Source organism: Oryctolagus cuniculus, chromosome 12, assembly GCF_051225735.1.
Source record: "Oryctolagus cuniculus isolate XC-2025 breed Fujian yellow rabbit chromosome 12, ASM5122573v1, whole genome shotgun sequence".
Classification (NCBI taxonomy): Eukaryota; Metazoa; Chordata; class Mammalia; order Lagomorpha; family Leporidae; genus Oryctolagus; species Oryctolagus cuniculus.
Genome location: NC_142878.1, coordinates 107322436 through 107338197, shown reverse-complemented (window position 1 = coordinate 107338197; position 15762 = coordinate 107322436). Strand labels below are relative to the sequence as shown.

Here is a 15762-nt window from a genome sequence, read left to right as displayed (position 1 = left end):
CCACCCACACCTGCCAGGGCAGGGCCCGGGGGGCGCTGGCCAAGGAGGAAGCCAGGCAGGGGCCCTGGTGCTGGGTAGGCCCCTCACGCACGCTGTGTGGACCTCCTGGGTGCATGTGTCTGCTCTGTAAAGTGGGGGTGAACGCATCTTCCCTTGGGGGGGACCCGAGGACCGAGGGAAGTGACGCAGCAGCAGCCTGGGAGGAGGGGCATCTGATGCTTGACGGGCACCTGCCACTTAACAAGGGCCGCAGTGCTGGGCCCCTGGGAGCCACGAGTGGGGAGGAGACCTGGAGCTGAACCTGCACCACTCGTTGTCGCCATGTGGATCCCGCTCCCCCGGCCAGGAGCAGGTGCTGCTCTGCAGGCTGATTGGCTGGTGGCCCCCTCTGGCCCTGCTCAGAGACAGGGGTGGGCCCCTGGGGCTGCAGGGGAGCCCCCTCCCATCCCACTCTCTTCCCTGGGCAGTGCTGGCCGTGGCAGCCTCTGGAAGGCTCTTGGCCTCTTCTGCTGGCCATAGACTTCGGCTATTGACATGCACACCTCCCCCAACCCTGTAACCCCAGAGGGACCTGCCAGGGCCACCGTGGATGGAGGAGAAAAAACAGAGCAGGACCTTGGGGCCTAAGGTCAGGGTGAGAGGCGGAGAGGGCGCCCTCCAGTGGACTCGGGGACGTGGCACCGCCCAGCCCAGCAATGCACAGAGCCGGGGGCTGGAGGGGAGGGTGGATAGGCCAACCCCGTTCCTTTGCCTCCAGGATCAGTGTCCAACCTATTCCCTACCAGCGCTGGCTCCCTGCCCTGCAGCCACATAGCACCCATTCCGAGCTGCCCTGGGCTGCGTGTTCACAACTGCTCCAGGGACACAGGTCCCAACCCCCCTCCCTGCCCTACTGACCTCCTGGGCTGTACTGCTCCTCATGGCTGGGCATCCCATGTCCACCCAGAGAGTGGGCTTAGGGCTGGCAATGGCAATGGCTAAGGGAGGGGCACTCGGTGGGGGGTGGCCAGGAGGAGGCCCCTTGATTCAGTGGCTGCAGTCTGCGAAGTGCAGAGCCCCGCCCGTGAGGTCCAAGCAGACATCAGCTGCCCGCAGGGCCTCCCCCTGGCCGCCAGGAAGTCAGGGCCAGCTGCAGGCCTGCCTCCAGGCCTCCGTGAAGGAGAGCGAGGGCTGCTGGGGCCTCGGGGGGGGGGGGGGACTCGGAAGTGGTGGGCCTGCTCGGAGGGAGGGCCGGAAGGCAGGGCAACCACAGGAAGGAGCCCCCAGAGGCATGGTGTCTCCCTACGTGTGCCTCAAGGGAGGCTTTGCCCAGTCCAGAATAGGCAACCCCCCACAGCTCAAGCCTCGGCTTCCTCACCCATGAAACGGGGACGACAATCTTGAAGCAGGGCAAAGGTGGAGGACTCACACCCTCATTCCAAAGCTCACAGAGCGGCAGGCGGCAGAACAGCAAGCCCTGGGCAGGCGCTCGGCACAACAGTCAGGGCGCTGCCCGGGACACCCCCGTCCCATACCGAGTGCCTGGGTTCCAGTCCCAGCTCGGCTTCCAGTTCCTGCTTCCTGTTGATGCACCCCCGGGAGGCAGGAGATGAGGGCTCAGGTAGGGGGTCCCAGGAGCTCAATCCAGGCCGCCCATGTGGGTGGTAGAGACCCAGGTATCTGAGCTGCCTTTCAGGGTCTGGATTAGCAGGAAGCTGGAGTTGGGAGCCAGAGCGCGGACTTGAACCCAGGCCCTCCACTGTGGGACTCTGGCATCTTAACTGCTAAGCCAAATGCCTGCCCTCAGTCAGTTGATTTTTTTTTTTTTTAAATAAAGTTGAATTGCTTTGCTCCATTCACTGGATCTTTTTATTTAAAAAATTTATTTCCAATTCATTTTAGACACAGGGACAGAGTCCTTGCACGCACTGGATCATTCCTCCAATGCCTGCAGCAGCCAGGACTGGGCCAGGAGGAAGCCAGGAGCCCGGAACTCCATCCAGGTCTCCCACGCCAGTGTTAGGAGGGAAGCGCTTGAGCCGTCACTGGCTGCCACCCAGAGCGCACGTCAGAAGGAAGCTGGATTGGAAGCTGAGCTGAGAGGTGAACGCAGGCACTGCAGCACGGGATGATGTGAGTACCGGAAGTGGTGACTTAACCGCTGCACCAAAAACCCACCTCCTCTGGTTGGCTGACTTTTGACAAGGGTGCCCAGTCCGCCGGGAAGGGCATTCCTCCCGACAGCTAGTGCTGGGAATCTGGACGTAAGCGCACAATCTAATGAAGCTGGATCCTTCCCTTACACTGTGTACAAAAAGCAACTCAAGGGGCCGGCGCTGTGGTGCAGTGGGTAAAGCTACTGCCCGCAGAGTCGGCATCCCATGTGGGCACCAGTTCAAGCCCTGGCTGCTCCATTTTCTATCCAGCTCTCTGCTAGGGCCTGGGGAAGCAGTGGAGGATGGCCCAAGTGCTTGGGCCCCTGCACCCACATGGGAGACCTGGAGGAAGCTCCTAGCTTCAGATCAGCACAGTTCTGGCCATTGAGGCCAACTGGGGAGTGAACCAGCAGATGGAAGACCTCTCCTTCTCCGTGTAACTTTGACTTTCAAATAAATAAATAAATCTTTTTTAAAAAGGGCAGATGCCTTGAGTAGATATTTTTTCCAAAGAAAATCTACCAATGGCCAAAAAAGACACCCACATAATCAGTCATTAGCAAAGTGCACACTGAAACTGCAACGCGGGCCCACTGCACACCCACTAGGCAAAGACGGCACGAACCTGGAACTCTGTGCCCTGCCGACGGCGATGCAAGATGGCGCAGTCAATGCGCAAAACAGGCCGTTACACAGGATCACCGTACCACTCGGCGAGCCCACTCCTGGGTACATCCCCCAGCGGATGCTAGCAGAGAGCCCAGCAGTGCCTGCGGCACCGACGTCCCCAGTGACTGGATGAACGGACAGACAGAACGAGCTACAAGCATAGCATGGAAGACTGGTCCACAGGAAGGGAGATGCATTGACGTCATGAGCCAGGCACAGAGCAGTGAGCGGCGCTGGCTGACTGTCTTTGCATGGCATTCCCAGAACTGGCCGGTTTAGGGAGATGGACAGGCCAGGTCGAGGGTGGGGAAGGAACCGGGAATTGGTGGTTAATGTAGGAAGTCTCTATTCAGGCTGACGGAGCAGTTCTGGAAACAGACAGCAAATGTACTAAGGCTACTGACACCCTCCCTCTGGGAGGCCACACCCACGGGAGAAGCCAGAGTGCACCTGCTGTCAGCAGTGGGATTGGTCACCGCCCTCACTGTGCCAATGGCCGCCCACGGAGGCCCTGGGAAACGTGGAGGAAGGCAGAAACCCAGGCCGTGCCCCTAGAAAGGCTGCTGTGAGGAGAGGGGCGATGTCCTCGGCGCTGGGGTCTCTGAGCCCCAGGGTCCGGCAGGAGCAGGCTCCCTGCCCTGAGCTCACCTCCCTCACAGGCACCTGTCACACCAGCTCCTGCCACAGCCCATCCCCCGCCTTCCTGCCCAGGACTGCTCGGCTTCCTGTTCCTGTCTCCACAGCCACCCCTGCCTCCCATCCCCCCCTTGCTGCTGTTCTGGGGGTGGGGGTGGGGGGCTCCCGCTGTTCCTTCCTGTTGCCCAATGTGAGAGGCCCGTTACTGCCACCGCCTCCCTGCATGGTCACCCGCTGCTCAGCCGCCCGCTTACCCCAAAGGGCTCTGGATTCCCGCCTGCCAAGGCAGCAGCCAGGCCCAGCCTAGCCCCGAGAGTCCATCCCGCGGCAGCCCCCAGGCCCAGGGCTCCTCCACCAGCCTCCACAGCCCAGAGGAGGCTGATGTCATGGGATATTGTTGCAGCCAAGTGACATGAGGCACCTATCCCCTGAAACCAAAGAAGCCACTCCCTGCGGTGGGGTATAAAAGGCAATGGTGAACGGAAGTGGGCAGAGCCACCAAGGTTACCCTGCAGGTGCACATCTGGGTGGGCTCCGTCCTGCCGAGCCCCCCGTCCCCCTCAACCCATCCTCAATGCACAGAGGTGGGGGCAGCCCCAGGAGGGGAAGGCAGCCGGGGCCTTGGGAACTGGGGCGGGGCAGGGGTGGCCCGGCAGCCTCTGGGGCCGCCCAGGGCCTGGCACCCGAGGCTCGGGCCATCTCCGTTTCCTCCCCGAGTTCCCTGCCTCTGCGGTTTGCAGCGTCAGCCAGGCTCCAGGCCAGAGCAGGGCATCCCGCCCACAGCCGCAGCCTGCAGGCCCTCTGCACGCGAGGGAGCAGCCACCACGGAGAGAACATGGAGGGGACACACACAACCTGCCTTTGCACGCAGGAGGCTAGCGGGAGGATCCCTCTTCTTCCTGGGCCGCCTGTCACCCAGTGGTCTGTCTCGGAACTCGGGGGCGGGCGGCAGACCAGGTTCGAGGCGGCTCCAGCCAGCACAGGTAACCTTGACCTGCCCATGCCTTGCTTCCGGCCACGGAGACGGGAAGACCCTGGTGTCTAGCCTTGGGGAGTGGGCTGGGGACACAGGGCCTGGCCCATCACAGACACTCAGGGTAGGGGCTCTGACCCTGCTCCATTGGGATGGCACAGCTGGGACTCAGAGAAACAAAAAGTCTTTACAGAACTTGGACTCCATGTCCGCTTTCTCACATTGAGCTGTTCCGTGTCATTTTTCGAAGAAGCAATAGATTTTCAGGGTCCAAACATCTAGCCATGTGAAAATGCTTACCCTGCATACGCCCGCGGCCACCCAGCCCCGCCAGGCCTCTCGCTCGTCCCCTCCATGGATAATTGCCCTAGAGTCCTCTGTGTAGCCTCCTGCTATTAACACAAACCTGCCCCGTGGGCAGTGCTAACCCCACCCCCACCCCCACCCCCACCCCGACTTTGCACACGTGCTCACAGCTCCCCCAGCTGGAAGGCAGCCTGGGGGGGGGGGCAGCAAAGGCTGCCCACCTCCTCCTGCACCATTCACACCCCCACGTCACGCCCAGCCCCCGCAGCCCTGCCGGTCCCGCCTTCCCCATCCACCCAGAAACACCTCCTGCCCTGGGCACCCCAGGGAAACCCTGGGACTCAAAGGTCTGCCCTTCGTAGTGCTGTCCAGAACAGGTAAGGACCAGCAGGAACCTAAATGTCCAACAACACAGGGCTGGAAGGGTACACCACAGCGTGGACCAAGTTCAAAGGCAGGAGACCCCGGCAGCCACCGACCGAGGCACGCTGAAGGCGAGGCACCCATGTCCCCACTCACGGCATTTGCAAGGCGCTAAGCTAAAAAGCATATGCGACTCTGGCACCCCATACAGGCACTGGTTCAAGTCCCGGCTGCTCCACTTCCCACGCAGCCGGTGAGAGCTGAGGTGTGTGGGCCCTGCCACCCACGTGGGAGACCTGATAGAGTTCTTGGCTTCTGACTTTAGCTGTTGTGGGCATTTGCAGGGGGGTGAACCAACGGTTGGATGATCCCTGTCTCTCCTCTCCCTCTGTAACCTTTTCAAATGAATAAAGATTTATTTATGTGAAAGTCAGAGTTAAAGAGGGAGAGATCTGCCATCCGCTGGTTCACTCTCCAAATGGCTGCAATAGATGGGGCTGGGTCAGGCCAAAGCCAGGAGCTTCATCCGGGTTTCCCACATGGGTGCAGGGGCCCAAGCTCTTGGGTCGTCTTCTGCTGCTTTCCCAGGCACATTAGCGGGAAGCTGGATTGGAAGCGGAGCAGCAGGAACTCCAACTGGTGCCCTTACGGGATGCCGGCATTGCAGATGGTGGCTTAACCCCCAGAGCCACAAGGCCAGCCCCAACAAATAAATATTTTTTTAAAAATGGTTCAGATGGTAAATTGGATGGGCCAAACTCCCGGAGAGGGAAAAGCAGGGTTTCAGTATCATAGATGCTACCTGGTGGTTATTCGGAAATCGCTGGCGTCTGTTCTACCCAAACTTGGCTGCCTGTTTTGCCAGCTGAGGTCCTCCGGGCTCTCTGTCCCTCGGGTTGTGGGCTGGGTGTGACCCTGTCACCTGTTGGCATGCGCCCCTCACACCAAGTCCTGCTCAGGCAAAGGGCAGGGCCACGACGGGGAGGCCTCCATGATCGGAAGGGACTCACGTCCGGCACAATCGACTCTGAAATCGCCGTCTCAACTCCCTCTCCCTGCACACAGCAGAGCCACCTCCCGCTAACTACGGCATCCGACTCAGGGCATCTGACAGATCGTTCGCCTGGTCTGTTGGATGCTGTGTGTGTTGCAATCCACCATGCACCTGAGCTGGCAGAGAGAGCGGGAGGGAGAAGGTCACACGGGGTGCAGGATACCTGGTAGCTGCATGAAGTGGCCACGTGGCACATCTCACACCTGCTCCCAGGCGACAGGGATAGGGGCGCACTCTGGCCCATCTGGCTCCATTTTCTCACTTTCCAGGTCACAGATGAACGAATTTCATTTCTTGGGAAGGTGTAGACATCACGGGGCTCGCCTTGTGGTGCCGTGTGTTAAACTGCCACTTGCAATGCTGGCATCCCATATCAGGGCACCAGCCGAGTCCCAGCTGCTCCGCTTCCAATCCAGCTCCCTGCTAATGCACCTGGGAAGGCAGCAGAGGATGGCCCAAGTGCTTGGGCCCCTGCACCCATGTGGGAGACCTGGACGGAGTTCCCAGCTCCTGACCTGCTGCTGTGGGCACTCGAAGAGTGAACCAGCAGAGGGAAGAACTCGATCTCACTCGCTCGGCCTTCCAGATAAAGTAAATAAATCTCTTAAAATGTCTTTTAAAAAGAAGGTTCCATCTGTCACTAAATGGCCAGGACAGAGCAGGTGCCTGGGGCTAGGGAGGAGGGCTCCTGGCTGGGGCCCCTCTAGCCCCTTCTCAGTCACTTCCTAAATGGGGAACCTCAGGGACGCAGGACTGGGAAGAGGAAGAGGCCCCAGCACACGGGAAAGGGGACGCTGAGCGAAGGCAGGCCCAGCCCAGCCCGCTTCCACCTGCCCGCATCAGTGGGCTCCCCCCAGCTTGGCCCAAAGGTTTCCACATGGAGCCAGAGCTGGGCTCAGAGGGAGTGTGATGACCTCGTGTCCGAGGGACCCCCAGGCCTGTTTCTCTACCTCCCCAACCACGGCTCCCCTCCACGGTGGCCGAGAGCCACTGCCCTGCACGTGGCCCGGGCTCTTTAGGCCCTGAAGGGCACAGTGGGCTAAGCCACCACTCGGGACACCCCCGTCCCACCTTGGAGCACCCGGGTCCGGTCCTGGCTGCTCTGAGCCATCCAGCCCCCTGCTAATGCTCCTGGGAGGCAGTGTGATGGTGCCTGGGCTCCTGCCACCCACGTGGGAGACCCAGAAGAAGCTCCTGGCTTCAGCCTGGCCTAACCCTGGTCATCGCAGCCATCTGGGGAGTGAACCAGCGGATGGAAGACCTCTCTCTCTCTCCCTCTCTTGCTGTCACTCTGCCTTTCAAATAAATCTTAAGAAAAGCGTGGCCCACAGCTACTTTCCCTCTTCAAACTTTTGCCAGGGCCATTGGACACATGGGGGGTCAGTGCAGCTCGGAGTCTGTGCCCCGAGCGCTCCCTCTGCCTGGCACAGGCCATCACACTCAGTGGTCAGCCATGACCCCATTGTGATCGCAGTCTCACCCGCCCGTGTGGACACGGGGGTGACCCTCCAGGGTCCAGCTCGAAGGACATTGGTGGAATTTGTGGAACTACAGGGAAGCAAAGGACGACACAGGCCCGGGAAGGCAGGGGCACCGTGGAGACCCCAGCTGCCGGCTCGTCCCACTGGGAGCAGAGCCGCGGGTGGGCAGGGGAGGCAGCGCTCTGCCTTGGCGGGCTCAGTGCAGGGGAGACCATGGAGACCCCTCTTAGCTGGACGCCCGGTGTTTATTCTTGGCCTGGTCTTTCTCACGGGCCCACAGGTCTTGCCACATCTTCCGGCAGAGCGGCAATGCTCTTTATAGCACACGTGCATGTGTGCGGCAGAAATCAAGTTATCCCTCCCTCCTGCAGTGGCCAGCCCACGGCCTCCCTCCCCGGCAGCCTGCTCTGCGGCAGGCGACGCAGGCTAGAAATAAACACCCCGTGGCCGCCGTGAGGGCTGTATGAGCACAGGCGCTGAGCGACAGGGCTGTGTCTGCTCCTATGCTGACCACCCTCACCACTTCTGAGCCGGGACACCTGCTGGCAAGGCGTCCTCCGCCTGCCTTGCTGTGGTGCAGCCGGCCACCTGCGAAGCCGCCTCGGACAGTTCAGGTCCACTGGTATTTATCCGTCCCTGCAGTACCAGGGGACTTAAGAAAACACGTGAACAGACATGGTAAAGGGAATGAAAAGGTGGTTTATTTGGAGCAAAGACTGTTGAAGTCCATGCATTTAGCAGGTCCTCAAGAAGTTGACGGAAAGACTCACGATGCAAAAACTACGCACGCACGGGTTTCAAAATTTCCTGCACCAAAATAAACACATCTTCAAAATAATTTAGTTCTTTACCTGAAAGGGGGAGAGTTTCTAGCTGCTTGTTCACACCCCAAATGCCCAAGGCCAAACTGGAAGCTGAGAACTCACTCCAGGTCGCTCACGTGGTGGCAGGAACCCGACTATGGAGCCGTCTCCACTGCCTCCCAGGGTCTGCGTTAGCAGGAAGCTGGAGTCAGGAGCTGGAGCCAGGAATCACACCCAGCTACGCCAATGTGGGACGCCGGCTTTTTTTTTTTTTTTTTTTTTTTGACAGGCAGAGAGAGAGAGAGAGACAGAGAGAAGAAAGGTCTTCCTTCCATTGGTTCACCCCCCCAAATGGCAGCTACGGCCAGTGCTGTGCCAATCTGAAGCCAGGAGCCAGGTGCTTCCTCCTGGTCTCCCATGCGGGTGCAGGGACCCAAGCACTTGGGCCATCTTCCACTGCACTCCTGGACCACAGCAGAGAGCTGGACTGGAAGAGGAGCAACCGGGACAGAATCCGGCACCCCGACCGGGACTAGAACCCAGTGTGCGGTGCCGCAGGCGGAGGATTAGCCTAGTGAGCCACGGAGACACTGGCATCTTAACCACTATGCTAAATGTCTGCTCTGAATGGAAATATTATTATTATTATTATTATTAAGAGGCAGAGAGACAGGTGTGGCGGGGAGAAAGGGGACAAGCACTCCCATTGCCAATTCTGTCTCCAAAGGCCCACAGTAGACAGGACTGGGCCAAACTGCAGCTGGGGCCCAGGAACTGAATCGAGGCCCCTCAGGTGGGTGCCAGGGGCCCAACTACTTGAGCCACCATGGCTGCCTCCCAGTCTACACTGGCGGGAGCTGGAGCTGGGAGCTGAAGCCAGCGGTCAAGCCCAGGGACTCCACTGTGGTATGCAAGCGTCCTGACCTGCGTCCTAACCACTGGACCCAAGCCCCACCCCCAAGTCTAGCTTTGAGTTCTACTTTCCATGAGCTTTTCCCTTGTTCCCTGGACCTGGGCAGACCCCTCCTCCTCCTCCTCCTCCCCCTCCCATCCAGGACAAAACCTGGGGGTAAAACTAGAGTTCCTGAGCCCTGGCTACAAGCTCAGGGCATTTTTTTTTTAAGACTCATTTATTTATTTGAAAGGCAGAGTTACAGAGAGGCGGAGAGAGAAAAGTTTCCCATCCGTTGGTTCACTCCCCAATTGGCCGCAATGGCCAGAGCTGCACTGATCCAAAGCCAGGAGCTTCTTCTGCGTCTCCCACGTGGGTACAGGGCCCCAAGCACTTGGGCCATCTTCTACTGCTTTCCCAGGCCACAGCAGAGAGCTGGATCAGAAGTGGAGCAGCTGGAACTTGAATCAGCACGCACATGGGATGCCGGCACTGCAGGTGGCAGCTTTACCCACTACACCACAGTGCCGGCCCCTGAGGGTGTCTTCTAAGAAAAAAGCACATGTGGGCTGGCAGGTGGCACAGCGAGTCAAGCTGCCACCTGCAGCGCCAGCATCTCATACAGGCACTGGTTTGTGTCCCGGCTGCTCCACTTCTGATCCAGCTCCCTGCTAACATGCCCGGGAACAGCAGCAGGAGATGGCCCAACTGTGCAGGGAGAGGCCAGGGAGCAGAGCAGAGGGCTAACTCAGCCCGATGGGGCTTAGTCCCAGCTGTGGGACCTCGCCCCTGCAGCTCTCTCCGCCTCCGTTTCCTGAATACTAGGGATAGCAACTGCACCTACTGCACGGCCCAAGGTTGTTAGGCACCCAAGGAGAGCCCGTACCCGCTGCCCTGAGAACAGCACCCAGTGAACCTTAGCTTTCATGAGGGGAGAGCGTCAGAACACCCAGAGGCAGTCATGTTGACCATGACCTTCAGGGGTGCCTGCCCACACTCCCCTGCTCCGGCTCTCCCTGAGGAAGCCAAGTCCTCCCCCCAGACCCAGGCCCAGGGAACCAGCCAGAGGTGCAGGGAGCTCAGTGTGGGTGGTGCTTGGCTCAGAAGCCATGGCTGCCACACCCTGCTCCCCCCCTCACCCCCACAGACTTCCCTCCTCCCTGCTCTGCTCCAGGGAAGACCTGGGGCTCGGGGCAGGGACAGAGTCCTGGACATAAAACTGGCACGGTCTCCTGGCTGCCCTGGGCACCAGAGTGGCCCCGGTTTCCTGGCTTGTACCCCGCCCCCCGCCGCCTTCCAGGACAGGGCAGCACCATGACGACTCACCCCGCCCCCGCCCCGGCCCAGCGCCCGCCCTGTACTAGGGATGGCCCCTTTCCTCTCTTTGGTATAGAGAGAGAAACTGAGGCTCGGGGGGCCCCGTGCAGCCTTGAAGGCAGGGCGGGGAAGCCGGCCATGCACCCTTAGCCCTTGTCCTGTCTGTGGCCACAGGAGAGGGTGCAGGGAGGGCTGGGCGGGGGGCTGGAGCCAGCGCCCTGGACAGCTGGCTTTATTCCCCAGCTCTCCCTGGAGAGGGCCCCACGTTTCCCCGAGAGCCACTGGGAGCTTGAGGCACGGAGCGGAGGCCGGAGGGTGCTAGAGCAAGGCTGAGGTCCAGACCCAGGCCAGGCTTGCAGGCTCTGTGCCTGGGCTAAGCCCCTGGACCAGCACCATCAGCCGGGGCCCTTATTTCGTGGACGAGAGGACTTGATTCATGCCAGTGCTGAATCTAAGAAAGCAAGCGAGGAACTGCCCAGCCCAGCTGCCTCGCGGAAGGACACTGGGGCCCACAGGGCCAGCGGTGGTGCGAGGGGAGGGGCGTCATCCTTTGGTGCAGGGCAAGGTGCACCTTGCTTCCTCCCCCTGCCTGGCTGCTGTCTCCATTGTTATCTGTCTCCGTTACATGGCTGGAGACACTAAGGCTCAGCGGCATAAAATGACTTGCCCAGCCCGTAAATAACGGAGCCAAAACCCAAACCCAAGCCCGGTGCCCCCTTTCCCTGGTGCTACCTTCAGCCCCCACCCACACACGGCAAAGGCTCCTGCTGGGGCGGGGTGGGGGAGGCAAAGGGTGTCCCACGGGACAAGTTCCCTCCCCACCAGGCGACAAAGTCAGCACCCTGGGCAAGGCGCCACCTCCGCCTCCCAGCTCACAGGGGACAGTGGCCCAGGCTACCTCCGCGGCAGTTAAGACCAGACCCAGCCACCGAGCGGCAGCCCCGACAACTGCCAGGGGAACTGGGCCTGGCCCCGCCACTTGTCCGTCATCCTCGTCGCCTCCACTCACCCAAAACGCATCTCGGAACTGCAGCTGGGGCATCATCCTTGGGTCTCCGGCGGCGACGACGCTGGCGCTGTGGCCACAGGCAGGGCTGCCCGAGGGCCAGGAGCCAGGAGCCAGGAGCCCTGGCCAGGCCTCCCCCCCTTCCCTCCACCAGCCGGCGCCGGCTGCAGCGCTCAGGAGGCAGCTGTGGCCAGAGAGAGCTGGAGGGGGAGAAGGCCTGACCTGTTTCCTCGGGGCCGGGATCAGCAGCAAAATGAGGAAGGAACGGTGTCCGGCCCGGCCCTTGCCAGCCCTGCGGGGCCAGAGGGCACAGCCCGGGAGCCGGGGACCGAGCCGGGGAGGGCAGCCCCAGGGAGGCCAGGGCAGAGGGGCAATGAGGTCTGTGCAAGGCGGTTTGTGCAAGCGCCCCGGGCGGGCCTTGGCCCACAGGAAGTGGAGGCGCTGAGCTCCCCTGTGCGGCCCGCCCACCACCTGCCGCTTTGCTGCCTGTCTCTGCTCGCCCTTCCAGCCCCTGCTCCCTCCAGCCTCAGGGGGCTGGGGACCCGGTGAGGGTGTAGACAAGCAGGGCCTGGGACCCTCCCCAATCGAGCCCCAGCCCAGCCTGCCCCCCCAGGGGAGGCCACTCTCCCCACCCCCAGCCCTTCGTCCTCAGACCTCTTCCTGCCCTCAAAGAGCTCCCAGTCTGGGGGCAGACCCGTGCCCCAGGGGGCAGTGGGGCACAGCATGGCGGGGGTAGGGGGAGCAGGCACCCTTCAAGAGCTTGATCCAGACCTTACGCCACTCCCACACAAACGCTGCTGACCACGGGGTCTGGGCTCCGGGAACCTGACTGGGCCGTGAGGGAGGCAGAAGCAGGATTCCGGAAACCCGGGGTGAGGCCCTCGCTTCCAGTAGCCGAGGGACCCTCGAACTCCGCGTCTCTGTTTCCCCATGGGCCCCCCAGAGTCTTCGGAAAGGAGGTGGTGACAAGGTCATGTCTGGAACTTCGGGTGGGAGGCACAGACACACCCCTCCCGAGGAGCCAGCGCCTGCCCACCCCACAGCAGCCCTCGGTGGGGAGCCCCGAGGCCCGGGCACACTGGCAACACAGGCGAGTCAGATGCTGCCCGCAAATTGGTGCTCTTACCACTGTCTGCCTCGCTGTTGACTACACGTGAGCACTCAGCTGCCAGGTAGGGGCTGCCCAAGCAGCCGACCCAGGTGAGAACACTGCCCTGGAGCCCCCTCCCCTCGGGGAGCCTCCGGTTTGCCCTAGCAATCAGCTCCAGCTATCAGACACACCTGCTGGACAAGCTGAAATCACTTTGAACCCCAAAGGCCCTCAGCTGGGGCTGCACCTGCCCTCCCCGGGGCACCGCCGCTCCTCTCCCTGGAGCTGGTCCTCCCTCGGTCAAACGGGGCGGGGTCTTGGCAGCAGAGGCCCTCGGTTAATAGTGGCCTCCCCCTCCCCGGGGCGGGGCAGGATTCTCCCCAGCTGGGCTCCTTTCCCCGCCTCTCCAGGCGACCTCCCTGTCACCTCCGTAGAGATGTCTGCTTCAACAGTCAGGCTGCACACACACACACACACACACACACACACGGACTTCTCTGTCCCCAGCCCCCGACCTTGCTTGCTCCTACCCTACACTCGGGAGCCTGCCTTTCCCAGCTGCGCTGGTCCAGACAGGGCCGCCCTGGACGGACGCCACGCCGGTCGGTGGTGGCTGGAGCCACGGGAGAAGGAAGTGATGAGAGGAACAGCTGGAGAGACGCTGAAGTCCTGGCCAGAGAGAGCCCCTCCCTGCCCCCCTCCCACCGCCACCCTCACCTTTTGCAGCTCCCACGCTGGCCGCTGGCCGCCCGGAATGGCCGGCTTGGCTTCGGCGCGCTCACCAGGTCATCAATGGGCGTCTCACCCACCCTGCGGGGTGCACACTGTCATTATCCCCACTTTGCAGGTTAAAATACCCAGTGATTAAAAGCTTGCTGCAGTTCCTTTAAGGTCTCGCGGCCAGTAAGCGGAGGCCCCGGGTCTCTGTCTGATGCCAGCGCACACGAACTTAAACTCCACAGTTATCTTTCACCAGCTGCCTTCTGTTTTAAAAAAAGCTTCCAAGGTGGGCATTTGGCCTAGTGGTTAAGACCCAGTTCGGGCCACTGACAGCCCATATCGGAGTGCCTGGGCTTGAGCCCTGGCTCCCCTCCCAATCCCATCTTCCTGCTGATGCCCACCCTGGGAGGCGGCAGGTGGTGGCCCACGTGCTCAGTCTCACCGGCTGGAAGAGGGTCCACCTGCTCGTCCTCCGCCGACTTCGGCTGGCTCGGGACCCCCTAGCTGGGGCAGTGCTGGGTGCTGGAGCCAACCCCAGCTTCCTCTCGGCTCAGGGCCTCCTGCTGGAACCTGCAGGGCTGGGAGCCCACGGGGGAGGCAGATTCGCTCTCAGTACAGACCGATGACAGGTTCCAGAAAGATCTCTCTGTGTGGCGAGAGCCTCGGAGCAGGAGAGACCTGAAGAAGGAGGTGGCTAACACAGGGAGGGGAGCAGGCAGGGGCAGTGGCCGCCCACCCGCACGGCAGGCCTGGGCCCCCTGGGGAGAGGCCTGTCCTGGAAATCAGCTTTCGAGTGAGGGAGTTGCAGCTGCTCCATGAGCTGCAGGCAGCAGGCGGTGGGGGGGCCCGCGGAGCCCAGCCCCGTGTGCGCGGCGCTGAGCACAGCTGTCCAGGGGGAAGTGGGGAAGCAGAGACCAAGAGCGCAGCTCAGCTTCGGAAGCCACTCGGGGAGCAGCAGCAGCAGGGACCCCCTGTTCCCCGCACCTGATCCCCCCCATTGCTCCCTACCAGGAGCTGAGGAGGCCAAAGTGGGTAGTAACATATTAAAAATGGGAGACCTCGTCCTGAAAAGGCCGGAAGAGACAGCTATCAAGGGAAAGACACACGGGTTAGTGCTCCCCTGCGGGGGCTGTCCCACCTGCCTGGGCTTCTGTATTTACTATGAGTTGTGGCACTCTGGGGACCTCCCCTCACCCAACCTCCCACCACCTGCCTGACCCAGCAGGGCTGGGGAAGTTGACCCACCTGTTTCCCCTCGGTGTGACCCCGGGCCGGACAGGCTCACGTGTGACAAGCAGAGGAGACGTGGGAAGGTTTAGGTCCCTAAAGAAACGGTCTCCCTTACAGCCAGGACTGCGGGAGGGCCCTCCTGCTTCCCGCCCCCTCTGAGAAGACTCCTAGGAAAGAAACAGGTGCCAGGGCCTGGGCCCAACGTGCTGGCTCTGAGGCTCTGCCCGTGCCAGTGCCCCGTGCCCAAACCCTACCCTAGGGATTTACTCTAGCCCCTGCGAACTTGGTTCTCTAACTGGGGAAAGCAGGTACACACGTTCCCCGAGGCTGGAAGAGGGGCTGTCGGGGAGGAGCCCCCGGAGCTGGGGCTGCACGCTGGGCGCTGTTGTTCTGGAAGACTCGGAAACAAGTGTGGAACTTTCTGGAGAGGGGAGGAGACTGCAGAGACGGGTCTGGAGGCTCCTTGCTGACATCCGGGGAGCCAGGCGGCCCTGGCGCTGAGTTTGGTTTGGGAAACCCAGGGGCAGGAGGCCGACGCCCACTGCCAATGTCCCCCACCAGCGTTTACTGCGCCTTCCTGGCTGGGGGCCTGGAAGTGCGCAAGGCCTGCTCCTGCAAGTCTGATGGGGGAGGCGGCCCAGCGTGCATGCCAGCCCGCAGGAGGGAGGCGGGCCTGAGCAAAGGCGATTCCACCTCATCCTCCCAGCTGCCATGCGAGGCGTTGTGGCCCCATTCAACAGACGAGGAGACTGAGGCTCAGAGAAGTCAGTTCAGCTGCTGGAGTCCCCACGGGTGAGGGGTCAGGGCCTGGGGCACAGGCCCCAGGAGGACAGCGAGGAGGAAGTGCAGGGCGGGGTGGGGCTCGGGAGGCCCCAGTGGGGGCCCAGGGTGTGGCCCTGGGCTTGAGGGTGTGACACAGACTCTGGTTCTCAGTTTGCACCAAGCGAGCCGTTGCAGAAGCTGAGCGCCTGCGCGCCAAGCCGGCTGGGAGCTTTGAGAGTCCCAGCCGCAGCCGCCCACGCCGGGCCGTCAGGCTTCCCCGAGGAGGTGCTGAGGCCCAGCCGTGTGAGCGGGGGGGCGGGGGGGG

General features: G+C 61.8%; 1 protein-coding gene across 3 annotated transcripts in view; it reads right to left on the bottom strand.

Annotated features, from left to right (window-relative positions):
* PSTPIP1 (proline-serine-threonine phosphatase interacting protein 1) overlaps window positions 1–14125 on the bottom strand; it is a 33004-nt gene extending 18879 nt beyond the window's left edge. Inside the window, exons 1-2 of one of the 3 annotated variants that reach the window (XM_089310832.1) lie at window positions 13888–14125; window positions 13443–13535 (exon numbers count right to left, since the gene is read on the bottom strand). Coding sequence is in view for 2 of the 3 variants with exons in the window: in XM_051834613.3 (XP_051690573.3) it covers window positions 11639–11674 (36 nt within the window). In the remaining variant the exon portion in view is untranslated. Of the gene's footprint in view, window positions 1–11638; window positions 12036–13442; window positions 13536–13887 lie in introns of those variants that run through there. The other 2 variants (XM_051834615.3, XM_051834613.3) reach the window with 2 other exon arrangements.
* Window positions 14126–15762: the final 1637 nt, after the last annotated feature.